General features: G+C 35.3%; 1 protein-coding gene across 2 annotated transcripts in view; it reads left to right on the top strand.

Annotated features, from left to right (window-relative positions):
* LOC102584677 (AP-1 complex subunit gamma-2-like) overlaps positions 1-7,070 on the top strand; it is a 52,569-nt gene extending 45,499 nt beyond the window's left edge. Inside the window, exons 17-19 of one of the 2 annotated variants that reach the window (XM_006340048.2) lie at positions 6-187; positions 4,938-5,042; positions 6,471-7,070. In XM_006340048.2, the coding sequence (XP_006340110.1) occupies positions 6-187; positions 4,938-5,042; positions 6,471-6,566 (383 nt within the window). In that variant the 3' untranslated portion in view covers positions 6,567-7,070. The remainder of the gene's footprint in view (positions 1-5; positions 188-4,937; positions 5,043-6,470) is intronic. The other variant, XM_006340049.2, reaches the window with a different exon arrangement.
* The last annotated feature ends 12,813 nt before the right edge of the window (positions 7,071-19,883 follow it).

The raw sequence follows: 19,883 nt of genomic DNA, 5'->3' as shown, positions 1-19,883 counted from the left end.
TTAAGCTACAGAAGGCAATGGTCCAGCACATTCACCAGTTACTGCATTTGAGAGCAGCTCCTTGAGATTAACATTCAACATCTCAAAGCAGCCTGGAAACCCACAGATGACACTTATTGACGGTAGTTTTACAAATAAGTCACAAGATGTTTTCACGGACTTCATCTTCCAGGCAGCAGTTCCAAAGGTAAACAAAGGAACAATCATCCATAGTTAATTTGTTGTGTTACTGTTTTTCTCTTCCTTATTTTCCACTTGGAATGTCGATTGGCATTTGTAAGTGTCCTAAGGGGTCGTTTGGTAGAGTGTATTAGAAAAAATAATGCATGCTTTAGTTTTATGTATTATTAGTACCTTGTTTGTTGCACTTTTTAGCCTATGTATAACTAATGTTTGCATTATTTATACACTCTATCGTGTATTGAGGTGTGTATTACTAATACCATAGATTTTTCATGTATTAGTAATACTAAGGGTTTCAGCTCATGCGTTGAATTGATTAATGGCATAACTACCCCTCAAATCCCTCTCAAGACATTTCCTGTTTCCCAATGTTAGAGTGTGCAGAGTATTTTTGTAAACAAACATTTTTAATAAAGTGATGCAAGGCTTGCTATTTCTAATACATCAAACCAAACAGTGTATAAGAAATAATCCCATCATAACAAATGCAAGCATTACTAATACACTTTATTTAACATTATTTTATACATTCTACCAAACGACCTCTAAGAGAATAGATTGTTGTCTCCTGGTGTGATTTTGGGCAATGGTCATGTCATGACTTGGCATTTTTGGTTGAGTTAGATGCAATGTCCGTTTTCTTTACACTATCATAGTCAGTCCCATGCCAATTATTCTCTTACGGAATGTTAGGCCCTCATGTTGTCCACTCCCAGATGTATTAACCCTGGATGTGGAATTTGGTGGTGTGGTGTAGTGGTTGGTTGGGGATCAAGCGGCTTGTTAAGTGTCCTACATTGGATGAGGGAATGAGTTGTAATGTTGATTAATTGTTTTTTCCTCCTGGGCTTACACCATCTTGGTAGTTATACAATATACAACAGTTGCACTGCAGTTCCATAACATTGGGGTGGACTATTATGAATTGTTGAAGTATGTAAAAATCTCATTTAAAAATTTAAGCTGTTAAAGAGAGCACACTTTTATTTACTTAATTATATTCTCACACGCCCCCTCACGTGTGGGCCTCATTGTTTAATCATGCGCCAAGCACATGAAAATACTTTTTGATAATGCGTGCTGGTGAGATTCTATTCCAGGACGGTTTCCTGCTCTGATACAATGTTGACGTATGTTACTATCTCATCTTAAAGTTCAAGCCGTAAGAGAGAGCACACTTAGTTATATTCTCAACATGAATTATCACTTCACCCTCTTTTTAAAATTAAATTCATCAATATTATATGAAATAAAAGCAGTTGCTTTGTCGTCCTTCCTCACGTATTATAGTATAGATGCTTTTCATGTTGCCTTTTAGCGGAAAATGGACTTAGTAGATAAATAAGGGATAAGCAAGAACATGTTCTTGAACTCTAGAGAACAGACGGAAAGAGGTTCATCAGGGTGATAGGGAAAGCTTATAGAGGGGTGGTCTTACTACAACAAATGAAGCCAAAGTTCCCTTTGTTCGGTATCTGTGGAAGTTCTCTCTATTTTCTAATAGCATAAACTCGATAGAGTACATAAGCGGTCGCTGAAACTTGCCTGTTTTATTTATTTAGATACTTGAACTAAAGGTTGTACCTATCGAACACTTGATGTTCGTTGAAAGACATACCTATCTGACACGGTGTTAACATGGCACAACTTGTGTAGTAAACTCCACTGAGAGCATGAAAAGCCCTTTTCTCCATTTTAGTTTGATTTTTGCTTCGATCTACCGCCACAATCTCTTCTCCACCAGTTCTGCAACCATAAAACCTACCTCCACCTCCACTTCCGCCACTATTATAGCCACTGCCTCCACTGTCGTATAGACCGTCCCAAACGAGAGTACTATAAGACCGATTCCAGAACCTTCTAATACTCTTGCTATAACCAACCAAATGTCTGAATTACAATATCAGAAAATAATTGTTGCCATGTGGAGACTTAATTATATTTTTGACATTTTCAGAAAATCCGACAACCTTTTCCGACCTATGGGACTCGACCAGAGATTCTTCAGGTTGTTAATCAGTTTTGATGGAGGAACTGGGGTTTTTGGAATGGAAGTTCAATACGTGTTTAGAATGAAAGTTGTGAGAAATGCCAGTGGCAGTTACTATGGCCGTTGTTGCTTGCTGCTTGCAGGCTCGAAAATATTCATTCGCCTCTTCTCCCTGTCTTAATTCTGATTGATTAGCTTCTTCCTTCGCGCAAGCTACAGTCTTAATGTCTCCCTTGTGTCGCATCTTGTGATCTTCCGCTTCAGTCTACTTTTTTGGGATAGCTGGTCTAGAAGGGTTTAAAATAGAGTTTTTTTGAGAATTGGCTAGAGCTAAGTAATTTTTATGGGAGAGAGGAAACAGATAGGGGTGGCAATAGAGCGGGTTGGGTTAAATTTGGGCGAGTCATAATGGGTTAAGACAACAATCGGGTCAAGACTCAACCCAACCCAAATTTGCTTGGGTCAAAAAGGGTTGGGTCAAAATGGGTTAGGTAATGGGTTATACGAGGGTCAAGACCCAACCCAACTCAAATTTTACTAAGCTTAATTGTTTTATTTGTTCTTTTAAACTATTTTTGTACCCCTAATAAAATTATTTTTTCCTTCATTATGGCTTATATATAACATATCAAATTGAAAAAACAAGTTTTTAAAAGTATTTAACAAGATTTCTCATGAGTCAATTTGGGTTACATATCAACCCAATTTTTAATGGGTTGAAATGGGTTGAACTTATGAATGGGCGGTTCAATAAACCGCCCAAACTTAAACGGGTTGGGTTTGATTTTGTCACCCCTAGAAACAGAGGATAAAGCTAATTTTTTTTGGAGATAGGCATGCCCCGTCTCAGCCGAACTATTGTTCTGTCTTGCTAGACGCCATATATCTTCATTTAGCAATGGAGTTTTAGAAGTGAGAATCGACCAATCTGTGCCAAAATAGTAAGTAGTCAACTACCATTGTTTTTAGAAGAAGTAATCAATTACTACTTCTTGCATAACTATTAACAGAACTCCTTAGTATTGAACTATTTATTATTATATTTTTTTGATATTTTTGCTCTTGAAACCGCATCTGCCTTTTATTTTATATTTTATTTCTCCAAAAAAATAAAAAAATCTAAAAGGTATCTGCAGTTTCGAGAGCAAAATTATCACAGAAAAATATAATAGTGAATAGTTCAATACTATGGAAAACACATTGGTAACTGATCTTCAGAATTCTTGATACTAATTTTGAGTTTTTTAAGAACTCAAGTTCAGTAATGGTGTGGTTCATAAAATTTGCTGATTTATTGTTGGAGATAGGCTGATGATGGTGTTATGAAGGTATTAAAATGAAGAAAATGGATGTAGTGGGAGGGGGGGAAAAGAACAGTGTTTTTTTTGTTGATGTTTTCCACGTGTTATTCATTGATTCATCTCTTCGCCATGTCAGTGTGTTTGGAAGTCACACATTTATATGCAGGAGATTGCCATTGAGGGATCTAATAGGCACAATTTGCCGCGAGTTCCTGTGTCAATAGGTACAATCCTTGGTTTAAGTGTCTAAATATTTTTTTGGCAAGTTTGAGGGGCAAAGCCTATGTATTCTGCCAAGAATCTCTGACAGGGATAAAAGAATAGATATAAAAAAAAAACTCATAGAAAGCATAAGAGCTAAGACAAACATACTATCATATTTTAAACATATTTCCAACCATTATGCTGTATCTTTCACCAAGTCTGCATAGATTTCAAGAAATTATAGGCCTTTTGAGACAACTTCCCTTCCATGTGATTTTAGGTCTACCTCGTCTCCTAAAACACTTTCATCCACCATGTTCACACGTGTTAAAGAATGACAAAAGTCCCATATCGGTAGTTAATGAGATGAGTGGACTCCTTATAAGGCTTGGGCAATCCTCCTCCCTTTGAGCTAGCTTTTGGGGTGTGAGTTAGGCTTAAAAGACCTAATTTAACAACACGTATGTACCAAAGCATATGGAGTTTGACATTGGACATAATTAAACCATCTCAAACTACCTTTGTTCATTTTATCCTCAATGTGTGTAACTTGCACTTTTTGATGGATGTAGTCATTTCTAATTGTATCTAATCTTGTTTAATCAAACATTCATCTGAACATTCACATCTTTGCCACACTCACCTTGTGGATGGGTTAGATTTTGATGGCCCAACATTCACTCTTGTTGGTCTACTAGCCGATATAACTAATCTTTCACTTAGGTAGGCGAGAAAACATCATAAATTGTCTAGCTTTATGCTAGCTACCAACCTACCCACTATCTCAATCCTCCATCTTTGTTCAAGCTTGGAACCGGCAATGTGAGCAAGCTCACATAGGCAGAGTTCGTAGTTATGAGGTATAAATTCAGTTAAGTATGTCAGTAAATCTTTTCTCTATACAAGGACATTGCCATTGGTGTGGATTTCATACCTTGCAAATATCTCATCATGGTTGACTTTTCTGAAAGGCTAAGGCTGTTGTAAATAGGTCTACGAATTGTTCTAGGAAGTAACATATCCACTTCTTTGAAGTTCTGAAAGAAACAAATGAAAACAAGTTGCTGAAGGTTTAAATGCATTGGGTAATTCTTGGTGTACAGGTCCTTCTTCAATTAATTGCAATTGAATGTCAATTGTAATAGTTTAAAAAAAGAAAAAGTCAATCGTAATATATGTTGGATGGACTAATTTTCGAATTCTCAGTACATGTACCATTTTTCATCTCTTGACTAAGCTTATTTGGTATTTCTATGAAGTTCCTTCAACTGCAATTGGATCCAGCTAGCGGTAATTCCCTACCTGCAAATGGTAATGGATCAATCACGCAGAAGTTGAGAATCACAAACAGCCAACATGGCAAGGTAAGTGAATTGTTCATTTTCTGTCTTGGATCACTTTTACTAGACATTTTCTGGTTAGAAATAAATGTATGAATCGTATGACTTAGAAACCTCTCTTTGCCCCTATTTTGTTTTAAAGCACAAATATGTCCCCGTATTCAAATGAAATAGGCCCAAATATAGTAAATGAACATAGATGATTACAACAACATACAGATATTAAGAACAACTTTCGAATAGTAAGGAGGTAGACTTTCCTAATAGAGTGATCTGGATCCCGAAGTTACCGGAACTGGCCATAACCTCTTTAACCGTGCTTGGCATCACCCAAAACATCCCAAACCATGTAAAAATCTCCCACTAAAATCTTGAAGCTACCGGAAAGTGAATGAGGAGATGGTCGACATCTGCACCCACACCCTTGCACATAAAGCACCAACTGACATAAGTGATCTTTCTTCTTCCTCAGTTTCTCTGCTGTCAAGATTACTCCACTAGTTGCTAACTATGAGGAAAAACATGCCTTTCTCATTATCTTTGGGATCCAAATCACTCTATGAGGAAAGTCCACCTCCTCCGTATTCAAAAGCTTTTCATAATATGATTTAACCGTGAAAGCACCATTCTTTTGTGATAAATGTTCATCTATCTTGTTAGCAAAAAATATAGCCTCCATTGTAGATCTACCGGCCATAAATGTAATCTAGTGCTCTATCATTCTTGTCGTATTCCCAAGTGTTGCTCTGTGCCTCTGTCACTCTTTCACAGAGTTTCATCATATGATTCATGAGTTTAATGTCACACTTTCCTAAGTGTCTGCTCTATCTTTTTTTTCCAGCGTAAATAATTCATATTAAAAATATCATCTAGGTTCATTATCAATTTGATACTGATAATCTGGCAGGCTTGTTGATTGGTCAATCTTATATGAGTTTAGTTACAGTATTACGAATCAATACTAACTTCAAAACTTGGTTCCTTCTATTTGCTCATGAAGAGAAAAAACTATTACCGAATGATTGCACATCGATCTGCAAAATTATAAAATGAAAATATGTTTTATGAGTTCAGGCTTTTACCATTGCTACTTTCCATATGGATTCTGAGTGAATTGGATATGAAATGAGCAAGGTTGAAAACTCGTGAAATTGTTGGAACATTATTTTCCCTTGTGGAGGTTTGAAAAGATAGCTACAGATGTATGTTATTCTTAGCTATAAGAAACTGAAACTAGTAATGGAATTTGGTTTATCAGTTATTGGAACTGACTGTATTTCAAAATTACGCAGTTCGCATAAAGGTTGACACTGGGTGTACTTTTCACTACACCTTTCACTTTTCTCTTGAATTCCTGTGGTTGCCTGTCTTCTATAGCATTTATAAAGGGTGATATGGAATAACAACCAAAACGGCTCTTCTAAAGCTATATCTTTATCTTCATTTTCCCAGAAATCCCTTGTCATGCGCATACGGATTAGTTATAAGGTGAATAACAAAGATGTCTTGGAGGAAGGCCAAGTCAGCAATTTTCCTCGCGATTTGTGAGGTTGAATGGCCCTATAAGAGGATGCTTTGTAGCATTTCGTCTTTTTTTTTCTTCTTTCACTATGGAGAAGCTTCTGCTCGTTGTTTGTACTTCCTAGAGCAATATATTCAATTGGTTTGGAAGAATAAGCAATATTGGTTGGACTTCAAGTGGTGGCTTAACCTGGGATTGCTCAGATGCCTGACATTGCTTACTTCTTTGTATCTTCCAAGGTGGCACATTGTACATTAATTATCTGATTACCATGTAAGCCACTGTCAAACTCAATTTTGCCTATGTGGCACTCACAGGAGGAGATCATGTGTTGGACTCGTTAAAAAATTATGAGATATGCAAGTATTCTTTTGTTTCTAAGATTTTGGCTAATCAGATTCAAAATGAAGAATTGTAATGCAGGGTTCCCAATTGGCTATGTAATGTTTTATCACAATGAGTTTATTAGTGGGATATATTTAGTTGTAATGGAAAGCTCCTCAATTGATTATATAATATCTTATATCATAGGCCCGTCTACGTGTCACCCTTAGAATTCAGAAATTTACTTTTATGTTTTCCTTCGTATTTTTAGGTGCTATTTGATTTTTACCTCTAAACTTGTTTCTTCAACTCTTGCGTCCCTTCTGAGTCACAATCCTTAAATGTGAAAAGGTGTATTCTTTTAATATATTTTATACTATAATATAAATAAATATAGAATATGTACTAAAATGGGTTTTTCTAAGAAGAAAAAGAAGAATAGAAAACTTAAAAAATTCGAAGTTTAAAAATGTGAGAGAATCCTTTATTTATAGCCAATACCGCAGTATGAATATTTGTTTATTGTGCCTTTTAAAAAAAAAATGTGATCCATCAGAAAGGTCACAACTCATTTAAAAAGTTACAACTCTTTGGAAAAGTTACAGCTCTTTGGTATAGTCATAATCCTTCTAAAAAGTTGCAACTCGTTGATAAGAACACAACTCATTGGAGAGATCATAACTTTTTTGGAAAAGTCATTCCTATTTGAAAAAGTCCTAACCTTCAATGTGAAAAGGTTTATGCTTTTAATATATTTTATAATATAAATAAATGTAATATAATATAAAATATAAAAGATATATTAAATTTGATTTATCATGTATTTTTCATATGTTGCTTCTTAACTTTTCACATTCTTTTTTCAGAAAAGTTTAAATATTTCAATTACTATTTTTCTTTTCTTTGTTAATGGTTAATACATGAATAAATTGGAGAGTCTCAACTATTATAACTATTGCTACTCATAACTTTTCTTGATTCTCCTACTTACTTGTAATTATATTTATTTCCTATATTTTTGTCAAGTTGGTGCCCTCCAAAATAACAAACATGTAACTTGGTTTGTTCATTATTCTGTAGTTTTTTTTTTTTTTTTTTGTCAAAGATCATGTATTTCAAAATATTTTCAATTTTTTATATGAGATTGTTTTAATGATTTACCAGTTCTACAATAATCAAGGAACACACATTTGAGAATACAAGGGGTTAATATCTTTCACATGATAAATTTATTATGACATATTTAGGGGTGTTTATGGACAATGACATGAACGAGCAAGGAAAACTAGTTGTTATTGGCTAAGGAATGAATAATAAATAGTCCATCAAATTGAGTATCTTATACTTTTTCTTGCACATGTATTAACACAATAGAGAAAGTGATAATTGACTAATTTATGAAAAAATCATTCAATATTGAGAAGCCAATTATATCAAAGAACAAAAATTATATAATTAAAAATATGTAGAAGATAATTCATTAAAGAGTAAGAATGTGATGACAACCTAATTGTATGTGTCTTCTTTGCTTACACTCAAATTCTGGCACATTGAGCAAGACAATTTTGTACATTTAATTTTCAACCATCCGCCAACTCTTTTATGGGAAACTGGATGTTCCTATGCATGCTCATTCCTCCCCAACACCATTCAGGTTTTATCACCCATTTTAAGAAATTTATAATAATTGAGGTGCTCGATCCCGTTTGTATGCATCTTAATTATAACAGATCATATGAAGTAATCCGTAATTCTATCTATCAATACTAAAACAAGTAAAAAGAAGATTGGTTCGACTACATGAAATAGAAAATCTCATAATAACTTAAGTGTATGATAGGAAAGAAGTTTTTTTGTAGAGTTTTAAATCAAACACAAGATTAGATAAGAAGTAATGAACCAAACACTTGATAAAAATAATTCATGTATTACTAATCTCTGTGTTATTAATCTTTGTATTGTTGATCTTTATATCAAACGATCCCTAAGTCTCCTCATTTCCAAGATGTTTCAATCTCTATTTCCTTGTATATGTTCTCTTCTTCTTTTTTGGGGGGGAGGGGGTGGGGTGTCCGAACTTGCCCTAGTACTTTGTGAAAGGATTTAACTTTGCCTTTTATTAGAAGTTTGGATCATTCTTGTCGTCGCTGTTACAAATGTGGCCCTGAAATTACCACAGGGCGCTAGTGACGAGTTCATGGCTGACCTTTATTAAGTATTTCGTGAGTTATGGCTAACCAATATTGAGTGTTTCGCGAGTTCATGACTGACCTTTATTAAGTATTTCGTGAGTTTCTGGCTGATCAATATTAAATATTCCCTGAGTTCATGGCTGACCAAATTTTTAATTACAAGGGGAAATTTGAATGTTATCCCTACTATATATTGTTAAGAACATGGCTGGCTCTTGCCTATGAATTTTTAGGCCAATGCCTTAGGCCCCCAATTTTTGGGGCCCTCAAATTTCTATAAAAAAAGTCATGTTTAATTTTTTCATGAAAAAAATTAATTATTTATGATAAAAAGTATATATATAATATATCATATTATATTTTTTTCGCCAACACTCACACTATTTATCCTTTTTAACCCCTTCTGCACTTTATTTCTTCAAATCTTTGATAGTTAGAGTAATATTCTGTCAAAAATATGAATCAATAGCCGAAAAGTATTGAACAAAGTATATTACAAATATTCTTTTATTTCTTCATAACTTTTCATATTAAAGTAATGTATACCAAGTTATCAACTTTTTGAATCAGATTCTATGATTCTAACTCTTATCTTTATTTAAAATCTATCAACTTATTACTTATAGAACTATATTATTTATTCATATAATAATTGTCTCAATAAAATGATGTTTTTCAATGTTGAATTGATAAAGTCTTGCTTAAAAATAATAATTAAAAAAAGTATTTGAAAAAATCATTTATAAAAAAGATATTAAGGAATAATTGACATCTAAACATTTAGAAAAATAAATAAATACAGATAAAGTTTATTTAAAGTTTAGGCCTCTAATTAAAATTTTGCTTTAGGCCTCGAATTATGTTGAGCCGCCCCTGGTTAGGAACTCAGACTCTCCTAACAACATATTTGTAAACTTCCAAATGCAATACAGAAATAGTAACAACACTTTAGATGTAATTTACTAACACCAACAAATAAAATAAGTTTTACAAATAGCAATAGAGAATATTTCTAACAACCAAGGTATTTCGAGGAACCTTAACCTACAAATCTGCCAGATAAAATCCTATCCAAAAGACTGACTATCTTTTTCTTCTTCCTAGTACTATTTATTATAAAATAACTACCTAAACTGCTACGTAACTACTAGAAATACATGCACATAATAATTAATAGATAAAACAGATACATTTAGGCCTTATTTTCACCCTTCTTCCTGTGGCTATAGACCCTATTAATAGCAGGTCTAACAATACCCGCCCTAACGAGTTTCACCTTGTCCTCAAGGTGAAATTGAGGAAACTGTGCATCAATGACTTCATAGGATTCCCAGGCGTTCTCAAAGTCTAGTAAGTCCTCCCACTTAATTAACACCTCTTGACAGCCATTCAAGAGTGTATGACAATCTACTACACTTTCAGGTTGCACTTTCATTTCAAGCTCTTCAGATAAAAAAGGAGGGAGCTGCTGAATTGGAGTTGAATCCTTTACTGAACGCTTTAGCCAAGAAACATGAAATATTGGATGGACCCGTGAATGAGGGGGTAAATCAAGGCGATAAGCAACTTCACCAATTTTATTCAAGATAGTATATGGCCCATAGTAACGAGGACTTAACTTCTGATTAACCTTTTTAGCAAGTGAGCGAAGCTTGAAATGTTGCATGCGAAGATAAACCAAATCACAAGGTTGAAACACAACTTCACGGTGCTTAGCATTAGCATGAACTTTCATTTGAGCTTGAGCATGGGTCAGATTAGCTTTGAGTTCTTCTAAAATAGTGTTGTGATCAATAAGCTGCTGATTGACCTTTTCTACAACAGAAATTTCATCAGTGAAACGCAACAAGGAGGGAGGATATCGCCCATATAAAGCTCTAAAAGGGGTCATCTTGGTGGAACCATGGTAAGTGGTATTGAACCAAAATTCGGCCCAAGGAATCCATCTTGGCCATTGTGTTGGATGTGCCCCTGCAAAACAACGTAAATAAGTCTCCAAGGAACGGTTGACAACCTCAGTTTGACTATCTATTTGAGGGTGATAACCTGATCTCAATTTGAGACTAGTACGAAACAACTTGAACAATTCTTGCCAAAATTGGTTGACAAAAACCCGATCTCGATCAGACACAATTGATTTGGGAAAACCATGCAAACATACAATCTCACGAACAAATAGTGCAGAAACACTCTTTGCTGTATATGGATGAGATAAGAGGAGAAAATTACTATATTTAGTGAAACGGTCCACCACAACAAGTATAGTATCATATCCCATTGCTTTGGGTAACCCGCTAATGAAATCCATAGAAATATCATTCCAAACTTGAGTAGGAATAGGTAATGGCTGCAGCAAGCCAGCGGGACTAAGGGCTTCATACTTGTTCTACTTACAAACTTCACAACTAGCCACAAAGTTTTGTACATCCCTTTTGATTCCACTCCAATATAACACTTGTGAAATGCACTTGTATGTTCGGAAAAAGCCTGAGTGTCCACCAGTAAGTGAGGAGTGAAATCCCCGAAGGAGCATATGAATGTGTATTGACGAACGGGGAATCACCAAATGACTTTTGAAAAATAGACAGCCATTTTTTAGAACATAATTCGGTCGTGAAGCTGGATCTTGAAGCAAATCCTGTGTCAATTGACGGAGTTGATCATCTTGTTGGATTTCTGTGAAAAGATCATCTAAGGTAGTTCTGTGTAGAACAGAATGCCATGAAATGAAATTGGCAAAATAAAGCATCAACGACTTTATTTTCACAACCTGGTCGATATTGAATCTCTAAATCAAATCCCATCAGCTTGGTGATCCATTTTTGTTGCTCCTCTGCCATAGCATGTTGGGCCATGAGGAATTGGAGACTTCGTTGATATGTTCATATAATGAAATGTTGACCCATCAAGTAATGACGCCACTTTTGTACAACAAACACAATGGCCATTAACTCCCTCTCGTATACTGATTTAGATTGAGCTCGAATAGAAAGTTATTGACTTAGAAAAGTGATTGGATGTCCTTTTTGCATTAGAACAACTAAGCATCTGTTTCAACCACAAATACTTTGTTAAAATCCGGTAGTGCTAAAACCTACAAAGTGACCATAGCTTCCTTAAGAGAATCAAAAGCTAATTGAGCTTCTTTATTCCAACGAAAAACATCTTTCTTGAGAAATTGTGTAAGTGGACGGGCTGTTTTTCCATAGTCTCGAACAAAATTCCTATAGTAACCAGTGAGTCCTAAAAACCCCCCGAAACCCTTAACATCTTTGGGACTTGGCCAATTTATCATACTTGTTATTTTGGCGGGATCTGCTGAGACTCCAATTGCTGAAATAATATGTCCCAAATACTCCAATTGTTGCTATCCAAAATGACATTTTTTTCGATTGACAATCAAATTATGAAATTTTAAAATTTGTAGCACCTCCCGCAAATGACCCAGGTGAGCAGGAAAATTTGCACTATAAACTAATATGTCATAAAAAAAGACCAATACAAATATACGTAAGTAAGGCTGAAATATTTCGTTCATCAAGGCTTGAAAAGTAGATGGAGCATTTGACAACCCAAATGGCATGACCAAGAACTCATAATGGCCTTCATGTGTATGAAAAGCTATCTTTGCTACATCCTCCTGGCAAACTCGAATTTGATGGTCCCTTTCGAAAATATAGTGGCACCCCCAAGCTCATCCAATAATTCATCGATTGCTGGAATTGGAAATTTATCGGGAACAGTAATCTTATTAAGGGACCGATAATCTACACAAAATTGCCAACTTCCATTTTTTTGCGAACGAGTAACACTGGACTGGAGAAAGGACTTGTACTTGGTTGAATGATACCAACTACAAGCATTTCCTGTACAATTCGCTCAATCTCATTTTTCTGGTAATGAGGAAAGCAATACGGATGAATATTAGGTGGATTAGATCCCTCATTAATTCGGATAGCATGATCATGACTCCTACTAGGTGACAGCCCTTTCAGTTCCTCAAATAAAGTTCCAAATTCTTTTAACAATTGCTGCAAATCCAAATTCTCTTGTTCTTCTCTAGTGGATAACTCATTGAAGTCAACATAAAACCCTTCTCCATCTATTTGCAAGGCTTTTAACAGAGTTTTGAGTGAAGCCACTGATTTGGACAATGAAGGGTCTCCTCGAACAACTTGTGTTTGCCCTCCTATTTCAAATTTCAGCGTCAACGTTTTGAAATTAGCTTGAATATCCCCCAAAGTCTCCAACCACTCTAATCCCAACACTACATCGGCACTTCCTAAATTAAAACGGAAATAATCATGTGTTATGCACAATTTATCAATCCACAATTCCACTTTTCTGTAGCTTTCCTTACGTTTTACTTGTTGTCCGTTCCCTACTTCCACCACAAACGACTTAGTTTCTGTTTGCTTTAACCCTAATTCTTCAGCCACTGTGCGAGAGATAAAATTTATTGATGCTCCACATCAATCAACACAATAAACTTCTTCCCCAATATGGTTTCCCATACCTTCAAGGACTTTTTTGAGGTAAATCCTGCAATAGAATACAAAGACAGTTCCATTAACTTTGGAGACTCTTGTTGTTCTTGAACATTTAAATGATCCATCCCTGTATTTATTATTTCATCTGAATGCTCTTCTATGTCTCCCTCTTCACTGTCCTCTACCGCTACAATAAGCAGATTTAACTGTTTTGAATTGCACCGATGATTGGGGTCATATTTTTCATCGCAGCGAAAACAAAGTCCTCTTCTTAATTTTTCATGATACTCTGCATCAGATAGTCTTTTGTATGCTCCTCCATGCCTTGCAGAAGTATCAGATCTTGACTGCACGAGTTCTCCTCGCTTTTGCTCTAGAAAATGTCGTGGTTCTGTGGTAACTGTTGTACGGGCAGAATGATAGGGTGTTGTCGCTACACGCACATGGGACTTGTAGCACTTCTTGTTCTTCTATTATCAGTCATGGGAAAATATGTTGAACCCCTAGGAAGTGGCATAGGCATAAGTCTAGGCAAGTGGGCTTGGCTGAGAGCCCAATTCTTTTCTTTAATATGCTGACTTTGGTCCATAATTTGGGTTAGATTTCCCAACTTGCTAAGACGCAATTCTGCTTTGATCTCCCCTCTCGGTCCATTGATGAAAATTCCCATCAAAACTGCATCATCGGCATCTTTCAAGGGTGCTGAAAGCAATTCAAATTCTTCTCTGTATTAGGCCATGCTTCCAGTTTGTTGCAATCCTATCAAAACCTCATATAAGTTCTCTAACTGTGACGGAGTGAATCGCTGGAGTATGGCTACTCAAAACACATCCCATGTGGAAATCGGCGTTCGTGTCTCCCACTACTGAAACCAATATAGGGCTCTACCCTCAAGGCAAACCGCAACAACCTCCAATTTATCCTTGTCATCAATTCCATTGAAATGAAAATAACTCTCTTCTCTGTTAAGCCATCCATATGGATTATCACTAGAAAATAAGGGTAGTTCCAGTCTTGTAGAACGTGTTTCATCACTATATTGTGGCTGAACTTCGCGGAATTCATCACCTCTACGATTGTTGCTGATGGCATCTGTGTCTTTAATTGGATCTGCCGAACCACTGACTTTCCTTTCATATGTTGAAGAATTTCAATACCATGTTCATCTTTTTTTTGCATCCAATCTCGTAACTGCCCCAGATAATCACGTACTGAACCTATTTCTTCTTGTACTTTGTCCATTGTCTTCTCCAATCCTTCGATCCTCCCCTCCATTCTGGTTGAAACCATAAAGGCTCTGATACCAAAATTGTTAGGAATCCAGACTCTTCTAACAACAAATCTGTAAAATTCCAAATGCAATACAGAAATAGTAACAACACTTCAGATGTAATTTACTAACACCAACAAATAGAGTAAGTCTTACAAATAGCAATAGAGAATAATTCTAACAACCAAGGTATTTCGAGGAACCTTAACCTCCAAATCTGCCAAATAAAATCCTACCCAAAAGACTGACTGTCTTTTTCTTCTTCCTAGTACTATTTATTATAAAATAACTACCTAAACTGCTAGGTAACTACTAGAAATACATACACATAATAATTAATAGATAAAACAGATACATTTAGGCCTTATTTTCATCCTTCTTTTTGCGGCTATAGACCCTATTAATAGCAGGTCTAACATATATTAATTCGTATATTTAATCATTTAGATTACTACAGAAAATTGCAAGCACAACAAGTTGAAATTCCCGAAAAATACCTCCATGGCTTAGCCAATATTTGTCAAAACTAAGTCTCATTTGTTGTTATTATAGTTAAGATGTTTAAATTTTAGTGTACATTTGAATGGTTATTATGTTATCTCTATATCTGAACACTGTATAAGTAATACTGTTTGTTTTTTAATATTTGAATGTGCAAAGGTTATTTATTTTTAAACATAATAAATGTACCATTAAAATAAGTAATTAAATAATAGGAAAAACATTAATTCACCAAAATTAAATCATTATTGGATTAAGAAAATGAGGTATTTATGTTCACTAGTGATAGTTTAAATGATTTGTAGTGGTGGTGGTTGTAATAGTTAGTGTTAATGGCTAGTACTGGTGGTGGTGTTCACTCAATTATCTACCCACACCCTCCAATTCACCTTGTCTACACTCCACCCTCTATAACTCTATCCCAACCACCTCCACACCCAACATTTCATATTGTTTGCCTAAATTATATACAAATACTTTTAGAATAAAATTTTACTTGTGTATCAAACATAAGAAACTAATAATATTAACATTTATTATAGCAGTATATTCTTTGTAACACTACACTCATATAACAATCATACCCAAATATAGGGTAATAATATTTTGCGATGGGATGACCCCCTTTGACCTTTGCAGTTGCGCGCGCCTGACTGCTCTCAGGACCTTTGCATTAGCGAAGCCCGGCCCGTGAAAGTGAGAGGGCCAGTTTTACAGGGATCGCGTTAGAAATCAAGTGGTCACGTTCGTGACATTCGTGAAAGCAAACCAGTGTTCACTTTTGCGAGATCTGGGAGGGTTTATGCCTCCCATTTTAGGATTTTACCCCTTTTTCCGCATTTTGAGTTTTGGAAAATTCTTGGAGGCGATTTTAAAACGATTTTTCGTTGTAAATCATTTGGGTAGGTCTTTGCAACCTTAAAACTTCAAATCCCTTTGATTAATTGTTGATATATGAGATTTTATTGACAAATGATAAGGTTTTTCAAGAACTTGAGTTCTAAAATAAAATGGTGATTGTGAACTTATTTTAACTCCTTTTTCGAAATTATTTTCACCAATGAGTTCCAAATGCATTGTGTAACATTTTCAAGTAAAGATTTCGGATTCAAATCTCATTTTTGGAATTGGATTTTTTAGTTGATTTGAACCATTTTTCAAAGTGTATGATATGTATGTTGTTATTCTGCATCTTATTGTGATTACTTGTTGAATTAGATTTTGCGGCTTTGGACATTACTCGGAAAGTAAAAGCTCAAGTATCGGATTGATTTTTGATTGAATTAAGACAAGTGAACTTTTAAGCCTTGAAGAATCTTGTATTTTCCTTCATTCTGTGTGTTGGGGGAATAATGAAAATGAGGTGACGCGTTCAATTATTCCACTTGATTGATCTTAATAAATAAATAGGGGATAAATGAAAAAGGCAACTTGTTGATAGTTGTGCTTTATAAATTGCACTTGTTGCAGACCCTATTTTGTTCATTGATGAAATGCTTTGATGATATTATTGTGGACTTGAATTGCTTGGGTTATTGTCTCTTCCTTATGGTGTGAAATTTCTTATTTGCATTGATTTATGTGCACCATGATGAGACATATGATGATTATGCTAAAAGGAAATGATTCTGGCAAGTGATATGATATAAAGTCGAAGGGAAATAGTTTCGGCCATTGATATTATGCCGAAGGATAATGGTTCCGGCAAGTGATATGATATAAAGCTGAAGGTACATGGTTCCATCTAGTGATATTGTGCCGAGAAAAATTATTCTGGAAAGTGATATGATATAAAGCCGAAGAAAAATGGTTTCGGGTAGTGAATATTGTGCCAATTGGAAATGATTCCAACAAGTGATTGAGTATTGTGATTCAATGAACTTGATTTATGGTTGATCTACTTGCTACCTGTGATTGAATAACTAGTTACTAGTGATTGCCATATTTGATACTTGTGATTGACATACTTGATACTTATTGGTTGTTGAACAGTGACTGTTGGACTGTGATTGTTGACCCTTTGGAACTGTGCATTGTAAACTGTTAGGTTGAGATGAATTCTGTGCAAGTTGTAGTTTAGGCAATTCGGTGAGGATTGAAGGAGTACTCATATTCTAGCTTAGTTTTACCTTGTTTAGTCGGTTACTTGTTGAGTACCGTGTTGTTTGGTACTCACTCTTTGCTTCTACACTTGTGTAGGTTTTGATCCCAAATTAGTATGACTTTTCTCCTTCATCTATTTCCTTGGCTTTCAGAGGATGCATTGAGAGGTAGATGTTTGTCATTCCGGCGGACCCTCTTGTTCCTTACTTTATATTTTCTACTATTCAAGAAATCAAGACATTGAGACTTGTACTTATGTTTCATTTCTTATTAATACATTAGTGAATTGTACACATGACAACTAGGTTTTGGGGATGCTTTTATGAAATTGGCTAAGTTTTCCACTCTATTGCTATTATGGCCTTATCTTTCCGCTTTTATTTCGTATTGTTAGGTTGAGGCTGACTTGTCTTGGTGGGATTTGACGAGTGTCATCATGTCCATTGGGTCGTGACATAACCTACACTTAAATACTTAATGAACTATTCAAATTCTATGGATTGTTATATTAACAAAGATTGGTTACTGATTATAAGTGTTAGAAATTGATAAGCCAAGTTAAGAAAATGAAAACACAAATTGTAGGAATTGTAGAAGTTAGTAAAGTTATACATGATGTCTTAACTTAAAGAAATTAATTATGTATAATGTTACTCCCTCCGTTCCTATTTATATATCACTATTTTTTATTTCACGCGCATTAAGAAATTAAGTAAGTCAAACCTGACTCCAATAAAACCAGTATCTAATAGTTTACCATCATAAGGGAATATCATGGATTGAACCCCAACCTTGGAGACACAAATAGAACATTCCTATCTCAGAACCCAAGACCAATCCCATATAGTCAAATACGACCCAAATCCACAACTGAAAAACACTAAGGCCATAACATAGAGAGATTATGACTGGAATCTAATAAAAGCATAGTTTTCATCGAGCTAAGATTTCATACTATCAGACCCAAGTCTGCTACATCAATCTAATGAGATATAGAACTGTCTGATCCGATGTCGGAGGATATTGTAAGGAAAAACAAACTCTAAATTGCAATTATACGATAATCACTAGCCTAAGCCCAAACTAAGGTCAAGAACAAACTAAAATTAACAATATAAAATGTATAAATCTCAACACAATAAGATAGACATCGCAAAAAAGGTGAAAATATTCTTATTTCCCCGAAAATACCAAAAATAGGGTGAGGCACAAATGTTATAGTTTAAATGGGAATCATGCTAAAAATGGCCTCAAAACTAGCTAAAAATCTTATAAATACTATCACAAGCCGAGTCTGAGGTCAGTAAGCCATAACCTACCTTGGTGTCGATCACGCGTGTGAAGTCTACCAAATTAGAGTTTTTCCCCTTCGAGCCGCCTTCATTGATGTCACTCTATCAAATTAATGATCATGGTTTCAATAGGTCAAAATAATGCCCGTATTGCATAATTATATCACAGACCCAAAATTGGGTAAACAATGGGTCTGTGGGCCCCGTATGCAGTATTACGAAATTAACTCCATCAACAAGTTCCAAAATGCTCAAGGAACTTGTGTCTAGAAATTGGGTACAATACGAACCCTAAATGACATCAAAACAGCCCACACAATCCAAGAGAGTCAAAAACCACCATTAAAGGGTTACATAGAGGCCTGGGATAAGAAATTACTGTAATAAAGAGTCCACAACGCTCCCCCAACGGCCCTAACTTAATGCCCTAACAACAATATGCGCTAAGAATGAGCTCAACCAGATATCAAATGGACACGAAATCAACTTTGGAACTTTGATCTTCTAAGCTAAAATTTGGTAATGGACTTTATTTAAAGAGTCAAATTCTTCATTGTTAGGGTCATGATCATGGATCAGTGGAAGACAGACTATCGTGATTGCAGAGGTCAATCCTCACAATCATTCTGACAAAAGTTAGTCAACCCTTCCCGATTGTTTATCGCGACTCTGATCTGAAGGTCATGCAACCACGATGAGCAAGTACATTGTCCTTTTCAATTGCGAAGGTCTTTATCGCGACCGCAAAGAAGATTTTACACCTGCACTGGATTTTGCTGTATTAGTTGGTTTCATCATGTCCGAAAATCCCCAATAAGGTGCACATACACAAATGAACTATGCTACCCCATCAAAATCAACATTTCAGACTCAATGGATATGTCAAAATTTTCATCATAGATCTTCTTGACAAAAGGTGGATCCCATACCAAAGGCTCCGTTATAGTCATAAGCTACAAGATTGCTCAAAATGAGTCCAGAAGCCTCGGGACTGAACCAAAGGTCCATCTAGACCAAACTTGATATTCTGAAGCTAACAGAATCATCAAAAATGGATTCTAAGGTCATTTACTTAACTTTTTGATTGAAGTAAACTGTTCAAACTTTAAGTCTCTAAAACATAAAAAACTTGCATAAAAACCAAAGGAACGACCAAGTGACTCAACTGTTA

Source organism: Solanum tuberosum, unplaced genomic scaffold (genome assembly GCF_000226075.1).
Source record: "Solanum tuberosum cultivar DM 1-3 516 R44 unplaced genomic scaffold, SolTub_3.0 scf00016, whole genome shotgun sequence".
In the NCBI taxonomy this organism is placed as follows: domain Eukaryota; kingdom Viridiplantae; phylum Streptophyta; class Magnoliopsida; order Solanales; family Solanaceae; genus Solanum; species Solanum tuberosum.
The sequence above is the reverse complement of the archived record's forward strand: the minus strand, read 5'-3'. Positions and strand labels throughout refer to the sequence as shown.